At 33.5% G+C, this 25,240-nt stretch overlaps 3 protein-coding genes and 1 long non-coding RNA gene across 9 annotated transcripts; all 4 read left to right on the top strand.

The window, feature by feature from the left end:
• The first annotated feature begins 194 nt into the window (after nt 1-194).
• Nucleotides 195-3,082, top strand: LOC113724951 (uncharacterized). Of its 6 annotated transcripts, none has more exons than XM_027247871.2 (5): nt 219-623; nt 1,316-1,430; nt 1,629-1,747; nt 2,630-2,718; nt 2,863-3,082. In XM_027247871.2, exons 1-4 carry the CDS (start codon nt 400-402, stop codon nt 2,676-2,678), a joined length of 507 nt encoding a protein of 168 aa, XP_027103672.1. In that variant the 5' UTR covers nt 219-399; the 3' UTR covers nt 2,679-2,718; nt 2,863-3,082. The 6 variants fall into 6 exon arrangements, with proteins under 6 accessions (XP_027103671.1, XP_027103672.1, XP_027103673.1 ...); XM_027247872.2 differs by having other exon boundaries at nt 2,847-3,082; XM_027247869.2 differs by having other exon boundaries at nt 2,627-2,718; nt 2,847-3,082.
• A 4,288-nt stretch (nt 3,083-7,370) lies between these two features.
• Nucleotides 7,371-9,207, top strand: LOC113724950 (UDP-glycosyltransferase 88B1-like). Its single transcript, XM_027247866.2, has one exon. The coding sequence runs from the start codon at nt 7,591-7,593 to the stop codon at nt 9,040-9,042; it is 1,452 nt and encodes a 483-aa protein (XP_027103667.2). The 5' UTR covers nt 7,371-7,590; the 3' UTR covers nt 9,043-9,207.
• A 1,910-nt stretch (nt 9,208-11,117) lies between these two features.
• Nucleotides 11,118-14,293, top strand: LOC113724949 (uncharacterized). Its single transcript, XR_011833287.1, has 3 exons — nt 11,118-11,977; nt 12,492-13,223; nt 14,060-14,293. It is a non-coding gene; the product is annotated as an uncharacterized lncRNA (long non-coding RNA).
• An 8,979-nt stretch (nt 14,294-23,272) lies between these two features.
• On the top strand, nt 23,273-25,016 carry LOC113724948 (UDP-glycosyltransferase 88B1-like). The gene has a single exon (XM_027247865.2). It carries the CDS (start codon nt 23,382-23,384, stop codon nt 24,831-24,833), a length of 1,452 nt encoding a protein of 483 aa, XP_027103666.1. The 5' UTR covers nt 23,273-23,381; the 3' UTR covers nt 24,834-25,016.
• Nucleotides 25,017-25,240: the final 224 nt, after the last annotated feature.

Genomic DNA, 25,240 nt, shown 5'->3' with positions numbered 1-25,240 from the left:
AGTAAAACTTTGGATAGAGTATTATTTGAAATATTATTTGGAATAATTACTGTAGCACTTTTTGTGATGTGATGTATGTGAGATAAAAAGTTGATTGGAAATATAAAAAGGTGGATTAGGAAATGTGTTTATGATGCAAGCGAAATATTATTTGAAATAATATGTGTATCCAAACACTCCCTTTGTTACTGCTAGTAGCCTAGTAGCCCTACCGCCGCCTCTCCAGTCTAGCCAGCCAGCCAGCAAGCCAAGCCAAGCCAAGCCAAGCCATTGTCCACTACCCTTCCCCGGCCCCTAGCTGTCGCTGCTCATCCTTGTTCCTCCCATTCCCCTGTTGCTCATCTCCACAAGTATCTCCCGAGGATAAAAGCAAAAAAAAAAAAAAGCATCTCCCAAAGCATGCAATTTTTCGGAGGATCCGAGATCAGTCCATCGCCGCCGGTCCCGACGGCAGCGGGGAATAACGCCCACATGCTATACGTGTTCAACAGGAATGGAGTATGTCTGCTGTACAGGGAATGGAATCGGCCACTTAAGACTCTCAGCCCCCAGCAGGATCACAAGCTCATGTTCGGTCTCCTCTTCTCTCTTAAATCCTTGACTGCCAAAATGGATCCAACTAGGTCCGTTTTCTCCTTCTTTCGATCAAATAATTTTGGAATTAATTTTTCGTTTCTAATAATTACACGACCTTTTTCTTTTGTTATTCCACTTGACGTTTGATTCAACTTGCGTAATGGTTAATTCCAATTCCCCCCCCCCCCCCAAGTTGTCTGATAATCAATTTGGCCTCCATAACGTGCATTAGCATTACAATTTTTCTTTTCTAGCTTTTTAATTCCCAAAAAGATGACCCATTTCTCCAACCAGACTGTCAGGCCATTGTCAAGGCAGTTTAATACGAGGTTCATGCCTAAGGAGAAAGATAATAATCTGCCTCATGATCACAAGTACTTTGATAGGCATTTCTAAAGTTTGGGTATTCTTTTGTAATCGTGTTAGTCTTTTGAAAAAAGAAGGGTGATTGAAGAGTATACTGGTGGTAAAACATATGTACATTTGTTGATGTATATAAAGAAGTTCATGAGTCAATATATGTGCACCTTAAATGACCACCCACAGTAGCTGCTTGATGGTGTGATGTGAGAATTTTTACCAGAAAGGATTGGCCATTTTTTGGTCAAATTGAAAGTAATCCTGAAGACTAGTTTTGCATCTCATTATTGTCCTGGTCTAAAAATGTTTCTCAATCATATCTTTGAAGACATGCTAATAAGAGTGACTTTCTTACATTATTGTTTGATCTCTTTGGCAGCGCTGATAAAGGAAATCTTGGAGTGCCACAATTACCTGGACAGGGATGTTCGTTCCACAGCTTCCGCACTAATACTTACAAACTTAGTTTCATGGAGAGTCCATCTGGGATTAAGGTCTGTCCAGATGATTGCATGAGTATATATGCTTGCATTCATATAGATGGCTATGTAGCAAGAGTATCAAGACCTTTATCTGTTGTCTGACTATCACTTGCTGGCAGTTAGCATAACTTTTTTCCATGTCAAGTTGAAAAACTCTCTCTTGTTAACATTAAAAATCTCTTATTCCCCATGTATTCATTGGTTTTACAGATCATCCTGGTAACTCATCCTAGGACAGGTGATTTAAGGGAATCCCTCAAGTACATATACAACTTGTATGTCGAGTATGTTGTCAAGAATCCACTGTACTCACCCGGAAATCCAATTAGGTAAGTCGCAGGGTGTCATTCAGTACTTAACACAGAATGATTAATTGGCTGATATATGTGCATTGTCAATTCTTTCCTGACTTATACCGGTTTTTGTTTAATTCTTTGGCTGCAAATGTGTAGGTCTGTGTGCATCTGGTGATGCAAAACTAGTTTAAATTTTGTTTTGTTAACTTTTTAGATCTTAAATAGGTCTATGTGTTTCATGCGTGGAAATTTTTGTCCCATTACTTATATGGGGTTCGACCTGCACATCTAAGTTGTGATTTGAACTTAAACAGTGGATGTTAAACGCGATGTCTCATAAATCTGCTGCTCTTTCTTCAAACTTCACTTTTGTTGTTTGTTTGAATCAAATAGGGTCTTTTATAGTTTTTGGAAAGACACATACAAAGGTTTTAATGTAGTTAAAAGCCAGAGAATGATGGACTGCTGAAGGAAAGTCTCTCTAGTACCTAGTTTAGTGAGTATTTAAAGGAATTAACTGCTTCCATAAGCTGCCTGATATTTGGCCGTTGTTGACATCTCTTCTACTTTCTTGTGAAACCTTTCCACCTATTTCCTTGGGAAGATATTTATTTTAAAATCTCATCGAATAGATTTTTTCCTTTTCTTTCTGAAAAAAACCTTTTGCACCTTTTCTTTTCCTATTTTTTGTGAGATGTAGTGACATGTAATAAGGCTGCATGATGGCTTCATGCATGTATTCTGATGATGCGTCTTATGCATGTTTCCTGCACGTGATGGATGTGTTCATAGGTCAGAACAATGATCTCTGTTCATTACACTTGGAGGCAAATATATAATTTTCGGTTTCTGTTTTCTGGCAAAAAAAAAATGGTTGCTAAACTAATTTTCTTCTTCATTTTTCTTGGGCAGAAGTGATCTATTTAATTCAACTCTTGATCAGTATGTTAGGGGCCTTGGATGATATCAATGTATTGCTAGACAAGCCTCTGATGTACGCGAAGGTATTTTGGGCTGACTTTATTTCGTCTGTCTTGTATCAGTTGTGTTCTAGGAAAATGAATATCTTCTACTTAATTAACTTAAAGATGTAAAATGCTGATATATGACTAAACTTTAGCTTTGCTGAAAGATTCATGATGCTACAGGGGATCTTTCCGTTGCTTCATATCCAGTTGCACTCTCATTCATTGGTGTTAACTCTGAAATGATAGAAGCCATTTTGTTGGTAGATGTTGCTTCATATTGATAGCATATGTAAACAGGAACAGTTGAGTCATATACTGCTAAGGTGTTTGCTGGTAGTCAATCATGTAATGCATATCTTTTACAAGACGTTAATTAAAAAAAAAGAGGAATTATATTGTTTGTTTCAACTAAAAAACCCTTAATGCTTTTTTTTATTTATTGATTCCCTTTCGTATCATAGCTTACTTTTGGTACACGGATTACTCTGATCCTATGGATCTCGGCTTGTTTGCCTTGGGTCTATCTCTTTTTGTTTTTTTTGTCAGCAACGGTGCATTTGTATAACTTATTCTATCCTAATCTAAGGGGGAAGGGAAGCCTAAGGAGACTGTGGTAGGGGCTAATGAGTATACAGATCCAACTAGATCAAGAGAGTACTTTGGCACAATTCTTAGATTTTTTTCGCTGCAGGTGACATTTGAACTCTCATCTACAGCCCAAAAAGGGGCTTAAGCCCCTCCCTGTAGCCACTGAGTCACTGGCCCAGTGGTTCCTCGGGTCCATCTCATTTGGTGGCCTTTGGAAAGAGAAAGCCCATTAATTAATATCCAAGTCAACTTGGACTTAGAGAAAAGAAAAGCGAGTCCTTGTCTTTAGAAATCTCTATCAATTTTTTGAGTTGGGGGAAATTAGAAAGAGGTGTCGGCATGTTGTACGATAATTGAAAGGGATATTATCAGAAACCTCCCCAGAGGTTTCTCTTAATATTATTTAGTACCCTTGAAGTTTTAAAAATATCACTTATTTCCCCTAATAATTGCAAAATGATTGCATTAATTCTCATTTGATACATAATTCACATATCAAATAAATGGAACTTGAAAAATTAAAAGAAAAAATACATGTCACTTTCTTATCTTTTCCCTTTTTTCTAATATCCTCTCTTATTCATTTTTTCTAGATAATTATGGAATTTTGAATTTTTAAATTATAGTAAATTGAATTTTGTTTATTTTTTTCATTTTATGATTGTGATAGAGTTGAGTATAATTTCTTTGTTTAATTTGAGTTATTTTAAAAAAAATGATTTAATACAACTTAAAAGTTTGAACCATAGATTGAGAAGAGGTTAAGAAAAAAAATAATGTTCATAAAAAAATGATTTTGAATGTACATAGTTGAATTGATACTAGCACATTTCTTTACAAATATCATTTTTGTTTTTCAAATTTATATTTTTATGGACTATAAATTTGTGATGTGGTGGTCCTACTAGAGATTTGTTTTCAGATGGTGGTTTTCCTTGGAGCAACACAAAGTGATTTAGGAGTGTTTTGTTTATCAAAATGAGTAAAATTATAGTTCAGGGTTTTTAAAATTTTGTTTCACAAATAATAAAAGTAAGAGAAATAAGTGATGTTTTAAAAATTTTAGAAATATTCCCTGTAATAGTTGCCGTGGTTTTCTGCTGAATAGTCTGGGGTTTTGCTTTTGGTTATTAGGAGCTCTACGTGCACTAATTATGAACATTTTGTAGGCTTTGGAATCTATCTATGGTATTTTTCCTGTTTTCTTTGTTAGGGAAACTTTGGGTTTGAATTTTTAGTGCTAATTTATATAGATATGCCCATGCATATAATTTGAATATTTTGGTGATTTTTTTTTACTTAAGGGCTTTTAGAAAATAAGGTTGCATTTGAAAATCAAAATAATAAAAAGTGCCCTCTCAACCTTTATCCCCAACCATAATGAGGTTACTTCCAAGGCAGACATGATTTAACAGCAAATTTCTTGAAATATTGATTAAAAAAAAAGGTCAAAAAAAGAATGTCTTGTAAAGGTGTTTTTCTTGTTAGATCGAATCTATTCAAGTAATTGATAAAAAGTTATATGGCCGCCATGTCCAATGAACAAGGTGGGCAACATTTCTATACTTTTAATCTAAAACAGCTTGCTCCGTCCAATGTACAGGACGGTTGGTTATTTATTGGGCAAATTACTAGGGTAACAACTTGATTTTTTTAAGTGGTTAGGATTTGATCACTTAACATTTAATAATACATTTTTATCTACTGAACTATTAAGTGTGTAAATTTTGTGCTATTTCATTTGATCCAACCACTAACTCTGCCCGATCTAAAGATCTGCACAATTTATTAGATATACTATTAATAGTTAGATTTGTTAAAATTAATAGTGGAGTCAGACGGAATAGTCCAAAATTTATAATTTTGATAGTGTAGTGGATAAAAATATGCTATTAATAGTTAAGTGGTCAAAAATCGTCTATTCAAAAAGTTTGGTAACTATCCAAATAATTTACTCTTATTTATTTTACGGTCCTTGGACCAATTTATAAATAAAGAATATATTTATTTTTTTAAGTGATCACCGTATCCAATGGACATGACGGGCTGGTTATTTATCTTAAGTTCTCTGGACCAATTTATAAATAAGGAAATTTTCTCTTTTCTAAAAGTGGTTGCCGGGTCCAGCCTCCTTTTCTTGAGTAAACTGCTCAGTCAAACTGATCGTTATACTCGCTTGTTTCTCCCAAACTCTCTCTTATAGTGGCAAAAACATTTAAAACCCTTCAACAACCTTTTCACCCTTCATTCTCCGTATGCAATTTAAAGTTAATTAAAGCAAACCAAAAACAGAAGACACATAGCCCATTTTGTTGCACCTAAGAGTGCATAACGAGTCGGATAGTGTCTTTTAACTACTATAGTAAAATAAATTAATAATTTTGGGATCTTACAAATTCTATTAATTTAAAATGTATTAATTAATCAATAAATTAATAATTTATTAATTTGTTGAGTGTACTTACAATCCAAAGAAACACTCATTTTATCACCTAAAGCTTTATTTGATAAAAATGAATTAATTTATTAATAAAAGAAGGTTAAAAGTTTAATTAATACAAAACTGAGGATAAGATTTAGGTAAACTTAAAATTTAAGAAAAATAATAGACTCATTTTTTTATAAAAAAATATGAAATGTAATTTTGGTGAATTATTAATTTATGTTATGAATAGGACCAAAAGGTTAGTTGAAGTTTTTTTTTTTTTTAAAAAAAAATATTATCTTATCATTTCATCAAACTTATTAATTTAGCTTGTTATTCCAAGTCGAGATGAAAAATTCCTTAGTGTTGAATCTGTTACTTCTCTGTTATCAAATCCTTGATCTAGTGACTCAAGTTGAAGTATCAAGAATTAGAGGTCTTGGATTCAAGTCCCTTGCACCTTCTCATGATTTTAAAAATATTTCCTATTGTAAGATAATTACCATATTGTATGCAAGCGTTGAATCCTAATTACTCTATCTCTATATAATCTCTAATTTTTATAGCTTTCTGTTAATTATATTTCAAGTTTAGACCTTTGTTTTCTCCAGGTAGGAAAAAAATTGAAAATCATTACAAACTTTCTTGCTCGTAAGAAAGTATAGTATTAGAATTGTGTCACAACTATTTTCCTTTATCTAAATGTAAATCGAATTTGTATTTACTAATATATGATTAAACCTAATTGTGCAATAACTTAAAATCTGCATGACTTGTTATGTGATTTTCAAAAGAACTCGACAGCAGCACCGGAAAAGATTTTTCTTAGCTTGGGAATGAAATAAAAAGTTGTTTCCAGCGCTATCATGTATTCTGATCATATTATTATTAGTTCGCTCAAAAGGCCAAAAACAAAAAAAAAAAACCTTATTTATAAATTGGTCCCTGCTACAAAGTAGATAACGGGCCAGCATATTCAGTATTTTAGATTAAAAAAATAAAAAAAAAATTGCCAGTCGGGGATTCAACGGGCATATAACAAGAAAAGCACCTCTACAGGATCATATTTTTCTAACCTACCTTTTGTTTTTCTTTAATCAAAATATTCCAAGAAATTTACCCTTCATCAACAGACTATTTAAGAAAAGTGTGTTTGCTGGACATACTTTTAGTTAAATCAAATAGAAACCTTTCTGAGATTCCATTGAGACGAGATTTGAGGAGTTCTGAGGCAAATTTCTTTGCAGGCGGATTTTTTGTTAGATATTATTATTGTATCTTACGGACTACTGAAGGCAGTTTAAGGTTACAAGAGAAAATAACAATGACGTATGTGCTTCTGTAAGCTTTTATAAACCAGTAGCATTCGCACGGCAAGAGGGGCCAAGGGAAAAGGGCAAAAAACGAAAGATCGACGGTATATGACAGAAACGGTGACTCGACTTTCGCTCAAAGCCAAGTTGATGTTGCCTACGGGGACTTGACAAAGAACGGTCAGTTGATTGCATTTATTGGCTATGGAAAGTCGAAGGGAGTTTTTTTTTTTTTTTTTTTTTTTTAGCAACGATATATTTGTATAACCTATTCTATCCTAATTTAGGGAGAGGGGAGCCCAAGGAGATTATGAAAGGGGCTAATGGGTATACAGACCCAACTAGATCAAAGAAGTACTATAACACAACCCTTAGATTTTTTTCGCTACCCTCGCCAACAGTCCAAGGAGGAACTTAAGTCCCTCCCTCGTGGACACTGAGCCAAATGGCCCAATGGTTAAGTAGAAGGGAGTTACTCTCTGTTTATTTGGAACTTGGAAATTTGAGGCTCTCAATTGGCTCAAAGAGTTGCGTAGTTTTTGTGGAAATTGGGTGTAAGAACACAGAGAGAGAGAGAGAGAGATGGGGAGTAATCGTACTATAGTTCTGTATCCATCTCCAGGCATGGGTCACCTGGTTTCCATGGTGGAGCTGGGTAAGTTCACTCTCAACCACCACCCTGGATTGGCTATTACTGTTCTCGTAGTGAACCCGCCATACAACACTGCAGCCTCCACTGCTGCTTACATGAATCGCATTTCTGCCACCACCCCTTCCATCTCTTTCCACCACCTGCCCTCTCCGCCTCTTGACCCTGACTCTTACCCCTCCATAGAAGCTCTCCACTTCGAGCTCCTTCGACTCAGCAACCCTCATGTTCGCCAAGCTCTGCACTCCATCTCCTTGACAGCTGGAATTTCTGCATTTATCATCGACTTCTTTTGCACTTGTGCCCTCTCTGTTGCTACCAACCTTGGAATCCCGACTTATTACTTCTTCACTTCTGGCGCTAATGGTCTCGCTCTCTTCCTTTACTTACCCACGCTCCACCAATCAACAAACAAAAGCTATAAAGACCTGGACGAACTTCTACATCTTCCTGATTTACTTCCAATACCACCACGAGACATGCCAGTTCCTTTGCTGGAAAGAACGTCTCCTGAGTATGCATTTTTCTTAGATGTTGCGACGCAATTGGCAAAATCGTCCGGGATCCTAGTCAACACGTTCGAATCGCTCGAACCTAGCATCTTGAAATCAATCGCTGATGGAAAGTATGTTCCGGATGGCCCCACTCCGCCTGTTTTCAGCTTAGGACCTCTGATTGCATCAGACAACGGGAAAGGTGGAGGTGCAGCAGGTGGAACGGGAGGAGGTGTGCATGAATGTTTGAAATGGCTGGATATGCAACCAAGTGGAAGCGTTGTATTCTTGTGCTTTGGGAGCGTGGGTCAATTTCCAGCTGAGCAACTGAAAGAGATAGCCATCGGGTTGGAGAGGAGCGAGCAAAAGTTCCTGTGGGTGGTGCGCAGTCCGCCTTCTGAGGACAAAACCAACCGCTTTCAAACTCCACCCGCCCCAGATCTGGATTTGTTGCTGCCCCACGGGTTTTTGGACCGGACAAAGGGTAGGGGTTTCGTGGCGAGTTCTTGGGCACCGCAGGTGGATGTGTTGAATCATGGGTCGGTGGGTGGGTTTGTGACCCACTGCGGGTGGAACTCAGTGTTGGAAGCAGTCTGTGCGGGTGTGCCTATGGTGGGGTGGCCACTTTATGCTGAGCAGAAGCTGAATAGGCTGTTCTTAGTTGAGGAGATGAAGTTGGCCTTACCAATGGATGAAAGTACGGAAGGTGGGTTCGTGAAAGCGGCTGAAATAGAGAAGCGAGTTAGGGGGTTGATGGATTCGGAGGAAGGAAAGGTGATCAGGGAAAGAGCCCAGGCAAAGAAGGAGGAAGCAAAGCAAGCAGTGGCTGATGGGGGCTCATCCACTGTGGCATTGGCCAAATTGGTAGGATCCTGGAGGAAGCTGGAGTAAGCTGGGAATTAGCCGCATTTTCTTGCACCAGTCTCACTGCAATAATAAACTAATGAACCCTATGGATGGATAGATTTTGTGCGTTTAATTTGTTACTGGAAGGATTTATTGTTATTTAAATGTCAACAAATATATTATGAGTATAACATATGATAGTATATGCTATTGTTCAGTCTATGAGGGGAGTTGACAGAGAGTTTTTAATCCGAAATAGTAGAATCTGAGTTTAAGGTTTTGAGGCTTTCCTCTGAATCCTCGAAAACGTGAAGTCGCGATGTTTTCCCAACTGAGTTCTGTCGATAACTCGGTGCAATATTGCAGTGAGTGTTTGAGAGCAGCGTCATCATGGGAACAAGTGTTGCACTCACTCATGTCTCCGATTTGGATGGTCCTATTAGGTATGTTGACTTGAGGACTGATAATTCTTCGTCTTTGTTGCACGCATGTGATGGTGGGATGTTAGCGTGCGAATTCAAGTGGAACAGCGGAAAGGGGAACCATGGTGTTTTTTTTTTTTTTTTTTTTTTTGGGTCAAATATCAACTTCAATATATAGGGGGATCAGATTTTTGTGGCTGGTGCGGAGTCTATGTAGTGCTATGCTATGTATTTTGGACGTATTAATGTTGAAAAGACGTTCCCTTTCGAAAGGGGTCTGGGTCTAACTAAGTAGGCGGTCAAAAGTTCCCGGGTCCACCAGTTGACTTTTTAATCAGACCGGACCTTGACCAACGAAACAAGGAAACAACTCAAACAAGTAGAGCGGCTTTGATTAAGTCCTTGGAACACCCTCAAGAGTTGCCGGCTTTTGAGGACTGTTCTGGGATTAGATTTATGATTTGACAAAAAAACAACAATAATGTTGAGAGAAGACAGTCAGCTTATCACGGGGAGTGAGGGTCCGAATAGTTACGGGCGAAAAGATTCGCGCCGAAGGGCAGGCTCCTTTGTGGAGGTTGATTATCCCACATCGGGGTTGGGGTTGGGTTTGGGTTAGGTTATAAGTCCTTGGGACACACTCAAGAGTTGCCGACTTTTGAGAACCGTTCTGGGATTAGATTTATGATTTGACAAAAAAAAGTAGAGCGGCTTTGATTTATGTATTTATTTATTTATTTTTGTCAAAAGGATAATTTCATTCATTGTAAACTAAATTTACATGTGCGCTGGAAAAGCTGTACATCTAGTGTTGAATAGCATTGATGAGAATTTCATTTCTCATCCAAAATAAAATGTCTGAGACATAAGAGTTTAATCTTTTATTATTTCCTATATTTTCTTCATTGATCAAGCAAAAAGAACACATGCGAAACAACTACTTTTTATATGTAGCGCGGCTTTGATTGGATTGAAAATTTTTTAAAAAAATTGCTACACTCAAAATCTTCAACCACTTTTTTACTTTACATATATCAAATCGTTATAATAATTTTATTATAAAAAATTTTAAAAAAATACAATCCAAACAAAAAAGTATCTACTCCAACCAGAAGTTTCCCAAACGCGAATATCTGCTGTCGTTCGTAACCCACCCTAGCTCCTCCACCAAACAACCAGTGCCGCTACCAACAGGTTCGTCCACCGCCACCCCAATTTCATCGTCTTTGCTGCCACTTCTCCATTGCTGTAATTTGTTGGGAAAATCATAAACAGTCCTGATTTTGCTTTATATATATATATATATATTCTTGATTAAAAAGGACATGCAACTTGTTAATTTGAGTACAAAGTTATGATTAGGTGATTTGGTGGCATCCGAAACCGTCTGACTTGCATGTGAAGATGATGCACCTTTTGAATACCTTTTATTTCTAAGGGATAATTTCAGATACCTCCCCTGAGGTTTCTGACAGTTTCACTCCCCTCCCCTGTGGTTTCTGAAATTCCACAAACCTCCCTTGTCAGATTAGTAGGTCCCATTTCTTACATCATTGGTGTCAAAAAGACTTAAATACCCTCACAAGTTTGCTAATATTTCGTGATTATCTCAAAAAATTTAGTTAAGTTAGTTATAAACACAATTAATGTAATTAACAATAAATTAGAGTAACAGAGAGCACGTGTGTGATACGTTTATGTAGGAATGGTGGAAAAAGAGAAAGAGAAAGAGAAAGCGAAGGAGAATGGTGAAGTGACGACGGTGACGGAATCGACGGCTAGGGAATTAGAGGAGCTGCCGAAGACAATTGTCCTGCGGCTGGTGAAAGATAAGCTCTCTCAGCTCTCTGCCGAGTCTGAATCTCCGTTTTCCGCGAAGCCCTGCAGGCCTTCTCTAAAAGTGGTCGCATCTTCATCCACTACCTCACCGCAGTTGCAAATGATATATGCAAGGAGTCGAATAGGCAGATAATAAATGCCGAGGATGTTTTCAAGGCGCTTGAGGAGATAGATTTTCCAGAGTTTGTTCAGTCTCTCAGGGCCTTTCTTGAAGAATTTCGCCAAAGGAATGCCTCTCAGACATTTTTTTTTGGCTCAGACATTTTTTTTTGGCTTAGTTTTGGTTTTCCTGAAATCTTTCATTGGGCCTATAGCCCTTTCCTTCTATTGACATTGAACAAAGCGTGCATTCATTGTTACAAACCACAAATTTATTTTAATGTTGGGGTTGAGCAGCTTTTTTTTTTTTAATCTTTGATCAGCTCTTGTACTAGTTCTGAACTGGAAACAAGATTTACACACTAGTGTCTTGTGCGCAGCTTTTGACAGATTTGGTGAACCTGTCGACAGATGTGGTCCTATTGAAGTAGTAGTAGTAAATTAGTTTCAGTGAATCACTTTTTTGCCATAAGCTTTGTTCATTCAGTTGTTAATTTCTATATCTGCTGATGATATCAGGAATATTAATTCTTGGTTGTGGGAGGCATATCCAGCCAGTAAGTCCTGACCTTCGGCAATTTATTCGGTCTATGGGCATGAATCTTGAAGCAATTGATTCGGTAAGTGTACTGCTTTGATTTTCTTACAGATGGTAAATTACTGTTTGTAAACTTGTTCTGGTTTCATAGTAAATGCAGATGGATTTAATCAATGATTGATAAAGATTATACAATCAGGCTTAATGCAAACTCATTATAACTCATGAATTTCTTCAAACGTTCATTCATACAACCAGCACCCTTCTAGATTTCATGTGTTTATATCTACATCTTTTAACAAGATTCTATCTGGATGTTTTGCTTGCATTCTACAGTGCCTTCCAGTATGAGTTTTGTGCTTTCTTGATGTCTTAATATCTGTAACATGCATAGCAGTGCTGTCTGTGGACATAGAGATTTGGCTCATACCTTGATGACTTAGCCTTTTGTGTATCTCAATCTACTTGAACCGGCAGTAGTTTATTCTTAGACAGCAAATTTTGGTGAAGCATTTTTTGTCGATTTTTGCTTCTCTTCTGCACTTGTGTTGGCCTGGCATAAGTTTTTCTAGTTTCTTATTTTCCTCATATTGCAGAGAAATGCTGCATCAACATATAATATTTTGAATGAAGAAGGAATGATTGTGGCTGCTGCGCTTCTTCCTTATGGGGTGGAGGAGTAGGACAATCAAATGGTGATAAGAAATCGTGGAAAGTTGGGCCACATAGATCTACTAATTGCTCTGTTATGCTTGGCAAAGTGAAGGATATTAAGGCGTCTTCGGCTGAAATACTCTCTGAACTCCTTGTTACTGCTCTTGATTGTTTGCATCCCAAAGAAGACAACTTTCTGGTTCAATCAACAGGTTTTTATGCAATTTCAGGAGATTTTCATTTTTAGACATTGAGATAGCTAATAAGCATATTGGTGATGAAGTTGAAGTTAAGGTGGATGGAATGACTAAATCTTCAAATTATGACTCAGAAGGAACAAATGGAAAGGATTCAGTTGAACACAATTCATCCAGTGCCAAGCCTAAGAAGAGACGTACAAAGAAGGAAGATGAACTGACTGCCAGAAAGAGCCGTTGCCTTCCATTTTGTTCACTACTGACGTTCACACCTCAATGAATGCATTGGTCTCACTTACATCCCCTCAAGTTTCATTCTTCTTGAATTCCCTCCTTTTTCTTCACATCAGATTAGCTTTCTAACCCAAGATAATGAGGGCATTTGTGGTATACACTTGTTTCTCTCTCCAGCTACTGATTTTTTATTGTTTTCATTTTTAAATTGGGTCTATTTTGACATTGCCTATTTAGTTTTAGGTAGAGGTGGCAAATCAACCCACTTAACTAAATTTATCCATACCCGTCCATGAATAGATGGGTATGGGTATCTTAAATTTTTGCATATGGGTATAAATGAGTTACCCAATAATACCCATTTAATAAATGGGTATTATTGGGTAACCCATCAAACCCAATTAACCCATTTAAAATTCTCTTCCCCCCAAGTCTCTTTTTTTCCCCTACCTTTTTTTTCTTCAAATTTTTCATTTTGTCATGATGTTAACATTATTATTATTATTATTTTTTTTTTATTGATTTTATCTTATTATTTTATTTTTTCTTAGTTTGTTAACTTGCTCATTTTTTAGCATTACCAATTTATGATAAATTTTAGCCTATTTTCTTATCTTTATAAAATGAAAATTTATATTTATATATGAAAAAAATGTTAGGGGTTCAAAATTTTTGGATTAAGTTTTTATATTAATTTTTATAGTACTTAATTCAAATTTTTATATTCGTATTATTCAATTATTAAATAATAGGTAATTTTGTGACATAGAGTATAAATGAAAAAAATTGGTAATTAAGTTTATTGAATATTATAAGTAAATATTTAAAACTAATGATGGGTACAAAGAGTGGTATAAATTGATAACTTAGTTTGCAAAAATGAATTTAAATGAGTTTACAAAAAGTTAAAATAAATGAGTTATAAATGGGTAATTGAGTTACCCAATTCATTTTTTGACTTACCCATTTATACCCATCTAATTAAATGGGTATAAATGAGTTGACTCACTTATACCCATTACCCATTTTACCCAACCCAAACCCGCCCAAGTCACCCATTTTGACACCTCTAGTTTTAGGGGAGGTTTGTGGAATTTCAGAAACCACAGGGGAGGGGAGTGAAACTGTTAGAAACCTCAGGGGAGGTATCTGAAATTATCCCTATTTCTAATCTCATAGGTTATATGACAAAACATACCAATTTACTTGTTTTTTATACCTTTTTTTTGGGTTAAGTCAAGATTTATTAGGACAATCAACTAATGCAAAATTTGTTTTCTGGGATCAATAATTAAGCCTAATGCTTTTAAACATTTTGGTTAGGCCTTTTTGCTACTCGTTGGCGTCAAGTGATTGCTGATTAGTCTTGTTGATTGGTGAATTTTGGGATCTTGGCTATTTTTACAAGAAAAATAATGGGTATATATATATATATATATATATATATATATATGTGTGTGTGTGTGTGTGTGTGTGTGACATATATATGATGTTATTCGATTCAACTTCAGATCAAATTCGATCAAACCTATTGACCCTTAATCCTAAACTCGGTTGAGTCTCCGACTCCGAAAACATAGTTTTTTTTTTTTTTTGGGTAATAGCAATACATGAAGTTAAGACAGTTGATAATTTGGCCCCCATCTAATTATTTACAGCTTTCAAATTGATTTTGTTGTCCTTTTGGATAATACTACTAACTCAAATCGAATTAGAAAATCACTCGTATATGTTCATTAATCTAGTGCTTGTACTTATCGAAGGAAGTAATTTCTTGAATAAAATGAGAAAGTAAACAGAAAAGTTTGACATGAATGATAAATAAATAAATAAATAACGCAACGCAGTTCATTCATCAAGGTACAAGTCACCGTAGTTGGATCATGAATGCCGCAAAGTTGAAGAAGGCTCTTCTAGTTTCGATACATGACGAGCGATTGTTTTTGGGCTGGAAAAATCACAGTCACGCATTTGCAAAAAATGGGCCAAATTTAGAGAATGGGCTTTTCTTAGGTGGTCGGGCATGTGTCAACGTTTATTCCATTATGTGATATCTTTTGCTATGGACCACAAACATGCATAGCTTTGATTCCGAGTTCTTCACATTCCCGACGCAAATTCTTCTCCACGTTGTTACTAAATGGACGCTAAAAGAAGATGAAAACAGATATTTTGGTCCAGTCCGAATGAATGTTCCCTGCTGTCATGACCTTGACTTTACCTTGCAAATATAAATTGAGCGATGATACTTCCATTTTTCTTTTTGTAAGTTTCAAAAAATAGAAGGAAAAAGAATGCTCAATTACTATAGCATTTTCAAATAGATTGACTTAGGACCATAGTTATTAAACCCCGTTAAGAGCTCAATCCGAAAGGTGGTCGAGCTCTGGGTTGCATAATAGTTATATTATGTAATATTATAATATATTTTAAATTATAAATACAACATAATTTTTGTATTGGTGGTTAGTCGGCAACTTAATTGACGATTTTTTTTTTCGATTGACCAATTGAAACGTCGGATCATTGACGGGTCAATAGGTTTGATTAACAATCCAAATCGATCCTATGATCCGTTCACCGAGTTGACCAGTTTAACTGTTGAGGCAGGTCAAGTTTTATAACTATGGCATTTGAACATATTGGTAAGTTAGAGTGTTTATAAAAACAGTAATAATTATCTATGTACCATATACAAAAAAGAGGAGGTTTTTTTTTGTGTAAACTAAAATCTGTCACTTTGTGATATTTCTAAATTAGTACTTTTTATAACTAACTATCCACTAGCTCCCTCTTTCTCTTTTTTTGATTACTACCCACTATCAAACAACTATCTATTTACATTTCGCATAGTTTATTTTCGTGAATTTTTCACCGTAGGTATTACAAAAAATATAAAATTGCCTCATAAGAATGACTTTAACAAATATTTAAAAAATTTTATATAATTTTTTTGTTAGTTGTGCAGGCAACAAGTGTGCCTTAAACATTAGTGATTGTGAATAAAACTAGTAGTAGTAGTAGCAGTTGTTGTTGTTGTTGTTGTTGAGGACTCCAGGAAAACAAAATATAGAGGGGTTGAGATTTGAATCAATTAACCACTAGTCAAGCAAAAGGCATGGAAATTAAGGGCCTATTTGGCATCCTAGTTTTTTACCAAGTTTTTTAGCTACTAGTTTTTTAACAATTTTTGCTACAGGAATCTTAAAAAACTTTTCAAAGTTTTTTACCTACACACTTCAAAAATCTATACACAAAAAATTTCTCAAAAACTTTTTTTCCTCCCTCACCCAACCCACCACACCAGACATCACCTCCACCACCTCTCCCAGCGCCGATCACCTATTCCGGCGCTGCCGGTAACCTCAAAATTTTTTTTTGAATTTTTGAGTCCCTCACCCTCAAAAATTTATTATATATATTATATATTTATATATTTATTTAAACATATTATAAATATTTCATTTTATTTAAACATATTATAAATATTTTATTTTATTTAAAATATATTTTTATATATTTATATAAATATTATATACCATATAAATTAATATTAACATAAATATGTAATTATACATTTATATAAATATTATATATTATATATTTAATATATATAATACATATTATATATATTACACATTTATGTATATATATTTATGTATATTTATATACAATTATATTATGTATTATGTATAACATAATACATTTATACATAATATTAACACACAATATTAATTATACATTTATACATAATACTAATACATTTATACATTTATATTAATTATATTAATACATTTATACATAATATTATATATTTATAATATATTAATTTATATATTTATATAATATTCATTTATAATAATATACAATTATTACATTTGTAAATATATTTATACTATGTATTATATATAATATAATACATTTATATATTTTTATATAACTATATAAATATATTTATTTATAAATGTATTATAAATGCATAAATATATATAAATATTTAAACAATAAAAATTATAAATTATAAACAATATTCATTATACATTTATACATAATATTAATACATTTATACATTTATATTAATTATATTAATACAGTTATATATAATCATCATATATATTTATAAATTATAATTTATACATTTATATAATATTCATTTATAATATATACATTTATATTAATTATACATTTATAAATATATGTATATTATGTATTATATATAATATAATACATTTATATATTTTTATATAAATATATAAATATATTTATTTATAAATATTTATAAATGTATTATAAATGCATATAAATATTTAAACAATAAAAATTATAAATTATAAACAATATTAATTATACATTTATACATATATTTATAAATGTATAAATATATAATTAATATAAATGTATAAATTATAAATGAATATTATATAAATGTATAAATTATAATTTATACATTTATATAATATTCATTTATAATTTATACATTTATATTAATTATATATTTATACATTTATAAATATATGTATATTACCTATTATATATAATATAATACATTTATATATTTTTATATAAATATATTTATTTCTAAATATTATAAATGTATTATAAATGCATAAATGTTTAAGAATATAAAAATTATAAAATACTCAAAAATATGTTTTAAAAATACCTCTAAAAATAATTCAAAAAACGTCTACAGTAACATTTCAAAAACTTCTACAAAAAAGTTTTTCACCTTACAAAAACTTCTACAGTGCACTACAGTAAAGTTTTAGACAAACTTCCAAAAAATTCAAGTTCCAAACAGGCCCTAAGTTTTGGCAACAGGGTATGGCCACGTGGGTATGAGATTTTTGGAAAGATTCATCAAAACTCTGTAGGCTGTACCCGCATAGATTGGGAGGTTTTCAGCTCTCCATCAAAAGAAAAAACAGCAAAGGGAGGAATGATGATTGGTAGGTTTTCAGGAACCATGATTCCCAAATTTATCCCAAACTTGAAAAGCAAAACATAAAAAATGTTTAGCAGTAGTAAAATTTACTGCCAGTAGCCTAATAGCCCGATCCCCTCCGCTCCTCTCTAACCAGCCAGCCAGCCAGCAAGCCAAGCCAAGCCAAGCCATTGTCCACTACCCTTCCCGGTCCCTAGCTGTCGCTGCTCATCCTCGTTCCTCCCATCCCCCTGTTGCTCAACTCCACAAGTATATATTTTTTCGTTTCTAATAATTACACGACCTTTTTCTTTTGTTATTGCACTTGACGCTTGATTCAACTTACGTATTGGTTAATCCCAATTCCCCCCCCCCCCCAAGTTGTCTGATAATCAACTTGGCCTCCATAACGTGCATTAGCATTACAATTTTTCTTTTCTAGCTTTTTAATTCCGAAAAAGATGATCCATTTCTCCAACCAGACTGTCAGGCCATTGTCAAGGCAGTTTAATACGAGGTTCATGCCCAAGGAGAAAGATAATAATCTGCCTCATGATCACAAGTACTTTGATAGGCATTACTAAAGTTTGGGCATTCTTTTGTAATCGTGTAAAAAACAAGAGTGATTGATGAGCATAGTGGTGGTAAACACATGCGCATTTGTTGATGTATATAAAGAAGTTTTGTTGATGTATATAAAGAAGTTCATGAGTCAATACATGTGCACCTTAAATGACCACCCATAGTAGCAGCTTGATGGTCTGATGTGAGAATTTTTACCAGAAAGGATTGGCCATTTTTTGGTCGAATTGAAAGTAATCCTGAAGACTAGTTTTGCATCTCATTATTGTCCTGGTATAAAAATGTTTCTTAATCATATCTTTGAAGACATACTAATAAGAGTTACTTTCTTACATTATTGTTTGATCTCTTTGGCAGCGTTGACAAAGGAAATCTTGGAGTCCCACAATTACCTGGACAGGGATGTTCGTTTCACAGCTTCCGCACTAATACCTACTAACTTTCCATCTGGGATTAAGGTCTGTCCAGATGATTGCATGAGTATATATGCTTGCATTCATATAGATGGCTATGTAGCAAGAGTATCAAGACATTTATCTGTTGTCTGACTATCACTTGCTGGCAGTTAGCATAGCTTTTTTCCATGACAAGTTGAAAAACTCTCTCTTGTGAACATGAAAAATCTCTTCTTCCCCATGTATTTATTGGTTTTACAGGTCATCCTGGTAACTCATCCTAGGACAGGTGATTGAAGGGAATCCCCCGAGCACATATACAACTTGTATGTCGAGTATGTTGTCAAGAATCGACTGTATTCACCAGGAAATCCAATTAGGTAAGTCGCAGGGTGTCATTCAGTACTTAACATAGTATCATTAATTGGCTGATATATATGCATTGTCAATTCTTTTGTGACTTGTACCGATTATTGTTTAATTCTTTGGCAGCAAATCTGTAGGTCTGTGTGCGTCTCGTGATGCAACGAGTTTAAATTTTGTTTTGTTAACTTTTTAGATCTGCTGCTTTTTCTTCAAACTTCACTTTTGTCTCGTAAATCTGCTGCTCTTTCTTCAAAGTTCAAACTTCACTTTTGTGGTTTGTTTGACTCAAATAGGTCTTTTATAGTTTTTGGAAAGACACGTACAAAGGTTTTAGGTGGCGTTTGGTTCGCACATCGGAGTCGGATTCGAATTTGGAATCGGATATCCTGGGTTTGGAATAAAGTCATTCATTCCAATACATCTGTTTGGTTCAAGTACCTGGAATGTGTATCATTACTATAGTTGATGTTTGGTTCGTTGGCTCTTTCGGAATGGAATATAATAAATATATTATAAATCACATCGTAAATGATAGTCATTGGTTCTTTGTAAATGGGATATAAGAAATTTTCACTAATTAAATATATTAGTATAAAAATATTAGTAAATTTAGTATAACTAATTAATAATTTCTATTAGTAAACATGTATAATTATTAGTATAATTGATAATATAAATTTTATTACATAAATTAATATACATTATATAATACATATGTTAATTATACAAATGTTATAATATAAATATATAATTATAATTATATAATATATAAAAATATTAATTATACTGATATTTTATATAAAAATATAATATATATTACATATTAAATATAGTTATTATTATATATTATTATATTTAAAATAATAATAATAATAATTATATAACTTATTAATATTATATACATGTATATATTATAATTATATGCACATATAATATACATTTATAACTATACATATATATTATAAATATATTATTATATAATATTAATAAATTTATAATATATATTATATAAATATAATTATATTTAACTAAATAATTATAATATATAATATATAATATAATAATATAATAATATCATTATTATAAGTTTGTAACTAATTAAATTAAATATTATATAATTAATTATAATTATACAAATGTTATAATATAAATATATAATTATAATTATATAATATATAAATATTAATTGTACTAATATTTTATATAAATATAATGCACATTAATATTAAATATAGTTATTATTATATATTAATATATTTAAAATAATATAATTATTATTATATAATTTATTAATATTATATACATGTATATATTATAATTATATGCACATACAATATACATTTATAAATATACGTATATATTATAAATATATTATTATATAATATTAATAAATGTATAATATATATTATATAAATATAATTATATTTAACTAAATAATTATAATATATATTTATATAATATACTAATATTATAATAAAATATTATAATTATAATATATCATATATATGTATATATTATAATTATAATATATATTTATATAATATACTAATATTATAATAAAATATTATAATTATAATATATCATATATATATGTATATATTATAATATAAATATAAATATATAATATATATAATTTATATAAATATTAATTATACTAAATATTATGCAATTATAAGATTTTAGAATCACACTTGAGTTTTGGACAAAACCCACCAACTTACTAAAGAATGGTGAAATGCTAAATTTTAACTATCATTCCAAAATTTCAATTCCGATAGTAGTGAACCAAACATAAATCATGGGGTTTATTCCAATTCTCCATTCCGAAACCCTATTTTCCAAACGCCACCTTAATGTAGTTAAAACCAGAGAATGATGGAATGCTGAAGGAATGTCTCTCTAGTACCTAGTTTAGTGAGTATTTAAAGGAATTAACTGCTTCCATAAGCTGCCTGATATTTTGCTGTTGTTGACATCTCTTCTACTTTCTTGTGAAACCTTTCCACCTATTTCCTTGGGAAGATATTTATTTGAGCAAATTACCAGGGTAACTACTAGATTTTTAAATAGTCAAGATTTGATCACTTAACAATTAATAATATATTTTTACCCATTGAAATATTAAGTGTGTAAATGTTGTGCTGTTTCATTTGATTCAACTGTTAATTCTGTCCGATCTAAAAATTCACATAACTTATTAGATATACTATTAATATTTGGATTTGTCAAAATTAATGGTGGAATCAGATAGAATGATTCAAAATTTATATTTTTAATAGTTTAGTGTGTAAAAATATACTATTAATAGTTAAGTGACTAAAACTCAACTATTATTTAAAAAGTTTAGTGACTATCCAAATAATTTGCTTTTATTTATTTTAAGGTCAATGGACCAATTTATAAATGAAGAATATTTTTTTTAAAGTGATAACCGTGTCCAATGGACATGACGGGCTTGTTATTTATTTTAAGGTTCTGGACCAATTTATAAATAAGGGAATTTTCTCTTTTCTAAAAGTGGTCGCCGTGTCCAGCCTCCTTTTTTTTTTTTTTTTTTTTTGAGCAAACTGAATCTCGCTTGTTTCTCCCAAACTCTTATAGTGGCAAACCTTTAAAACCCTTCAACAACGTTTTCAGCCTTCATTCTCCGTATGCAATTTAAAGTTAATTAAAGCAAACCAAAAACAGAAGCTACATAGTCCATTTTGTTGCGCCTCGCTTTCTAGTCTCCAATTTGCTACTTGATTGACTCTATATGCATAAGCTACCATTTTTCTATGCATGATACCAACTTAATTTATACCATTTACTACATTTTATAGCCAATCGGTATACCTCTTTCGACCTATAAAAACAAACTTGCTCACGACAGACGCCCAAGAGTTCATAACGAGTCGGATAGTATCTTTTAACTACTACAGTAAAATCTGTATAAATTAATAATTTTGGGACCTTGCAAATTCTATTAATTTAAAAAGTATTATTAATTAATCAATAAATTATTAATTTATTAATTTGTTGAGTGTACTTACAAATCCAAAGAAATACTCATTTAATCAGCTAAAGCTTTATTTTATTTTATAAAAAATGAATCAATTTATTAATAAAAGAAGGTTAAAAGTTTAATGAATATAAAACTAAGGATGAAATGTAATTTTGATGAACCTTATTTATAAAAAATTTCACTGAGGTTTCTGACAATTTCACTGAGCTCCTTCGAAATTTAAAAAACTGTACATACCTCCCTTGATTTAATAGTGTTAGTAACAAAATCATAAAATAATATTGATTTAATCAAATTTTTAAATGAATACCCAAAAATGCACTTGTGTAATAAGTTTTAAATTACTTCTCTATAGAATTATAAGATTATCTAATGTAATTATAAGGAAAAGGTGCCAAATTTTTCATGTCCATACCTACTATTTAATAAACAATTATAATAATAATTTATCACTATGATAGAATACTTTTGATGGTATTTTATTATGAATTTATATTATAATATAGAAAATAAAATATTAAAATAATTGATTCAGAGTTTATGAATTTTTTGAGTAGTAGAATTATCATAATTTAGTAGTGATTTTGGACAATTTTTTTTGATTTATTGTTAATTTTAATACCAAAAAATAAAAAACAAAGATTAGCAAAAAACATTGGATTATATATAAAGTTAACTCATAAAAAAATCATTAGTTCGACATTTGATCACAATAGAAACTAGAGATAATAGTAGTAATTTTATAATTTTATTGGCAAAAAAATAAAATAAAAAGGAAAAAGAATGAAAAATAAGTTTAAATTCATTCTAAGTATAAGCATATCAAACAAGGAAATTTAAGGGTAGTATTGTCATTTTAAATAACAAGAGAGATATGTGTAATTTTTCAAACCTTAATAGAGCTATGTGAAATTGTCATAAACCTCAGGGGAGGTTTCTGAAATTATCCCTTGATTTTGCCTACGGTAACTTGACAAAGCATAGTCAGTTGATTGCATTTATTGGCTATGGAAAGTTGAAGGAAGTTACTCTCTATTTATTTGGAACTTGGAATTTTGAGGCTCTCAATTGGCTCAAAGAGTCGCGTAGCATTGTGGAAATTGGGTGTACGAACAAATAGAGATAGAGAGATGGCGAGTAATCGTACTATAGTTCTGTATCCATCTCCAGGCATGGGTCACCTGGTTTCCATGGTGGAGCTGGGTAAGTTCACTCTCAACCACCACCCTGGATTGGCTGTTACTATTCTCGTGGTGAACCCGCCATACAACACTGCAGCCTCCACTGCTGCTTACATGAATCGCATTTCTGCCACCACCCCTTCCATCACTTTCCACCACCTGCCCTCTCCGCCTCTTGACCCTGACTCTTACCCCTCCATAGAAGCTCTCCACTTCGAGCTCCTTCGACTCAGCAACCCTCATGTTCACCAAGCTCTGCACTCCATCTCCTTGACAGCTGGAATCTCTGCATTCATCATCGACTTCTTTTGCACTTGTGCCCTCTCTGTTGCGACCAACCTTGGAATCCCGACTTATTACTTCTTCACTTCTGGCGCTAATTGTCTCGCTCTCCTCCTTTACTTACGCACGCTCCACCAATCAACAAACAAAAGCTATAAAGACCTGGGCGAACTTTTACATGTTCCTGATTTACCTCCAATACCACCACGAGACATGCCAGTTCCTTTGCTGGAAAGAACGTCTCCTGAGTATGCATTTTTCTTAGATGCTGCGACGCAATTGGCAAATTCGTCGGGGATCCTAGTCAACACGTTCGAATCGCTCGAACCTAACATCTTGAAATCAATCGCTGATGGAAAGTATGTTCCGGATGGCCCCACTCCGCCTGTTTTCAGCTTAGGACCTCTGATTGCATCAGACAACGGGAAAGGTGGAGGTGCAGCAGGTGAAACAGGAGGAGGTGTGCATGAATGTTTGAAATGGCTGGACATGCAACCAAGTCAAAGCGTTGTATTCTTGTGCTTTGGGAGCTTGGGTCGATTTCCAGCTGAGCAACTGAAAGAGATAGCCATCGGGTTGGAGAGGAGCGAGCAAAAGTTCCTGTGGGTGGTGCGCAGTCCACCTTCTGAGGACAAAACCAGCCGCTTTCAAACTCCACCCGCCCCAGGTCTGGATTTGTTGCTTCCCCACGGGTTTTTGGACCGGACAAAGGATAGGGGTTTCATGGTGAGTTCTTGGGCACCGCAGGTGGATGTGTTGAATCATGGGTCGGTGGGTGGGTTTGTGACCCACTGCGGGTGGAACTCAGTGTTGGAAGCAGTCCGTGCGGGTGTGCCTATGGTGGGGTGGCCACTTTATGCTGAGCAGAAGCTGAATAAGCTGTTCTTAGTTGAGGAGATGAAGTTGGCCTTACCAATGGATGAAAGTACGGAAGGTGGGTTCGTGAAAGCGGCTGAAATCGAGAAGCGAGTTAGGGGGTTGATGGATTCGGAAGAAGCAAAGGTGATCAGGCAAAGAGCCCAGGCAAAGAAAGAGGAAGCAAAGCAAGCAATGGCTGATGGGGGCTCATCCACTGTGGCATTGGCCAAATTGGTAGAATCCTGGAGGAAGCTGGAGTAAGCTGGGAATTAGCCGCATTTTCTTGCACCAGTCTCACTGCAATAATAAACTAATAAACCCTATGAATGGGTTTATTTGTGCAAACACTCCAGCTATATTTGTTACTGGAAGGATTTATTGTTATATAAATGTCAACAAATATATTTTGAGTATAACATATGACAGTATGTTTAGTTTATGAAACTTCAAATTGTCACAAGAAAGTTCGGGTGTCAATGAATTAATTGAAGACGGAAAGGGGCTGTTGCATTTGCATACTTGCACAGACAGAACCAATTTTATCGAAGGGAACCGGAACACAAAACCAGTTTGGACCCTCATCAAACGGCAAACCCCTCGAGAGGAGAGTTGACACGGAATTTTAATCCGAAATAATGAAGCACTAGTAGAATCTGAGTTAAGGTTTT

The sequence above is a fragment of the Coffea arabica genome, chromosome 2c (assembly GCF_036785885.1).
Source record: "Coffea arabica cultivar ET-39 chromosome 2c, Coffea Arabica ET-39 HiFi, whole genome shotgun sequence".
Lineage (NCBI taxonomy): Eukaryota > Viridiplantae > Streptophyta > Magnoliopsida > Gentianales > Rubiaceae > Coffea > Coffea arabica.
The sequence above is the reverse complement of the archived record's forward strand: the minus strand, read 5'-3'. Positions and strand labels throughout refer to the sequence as shown.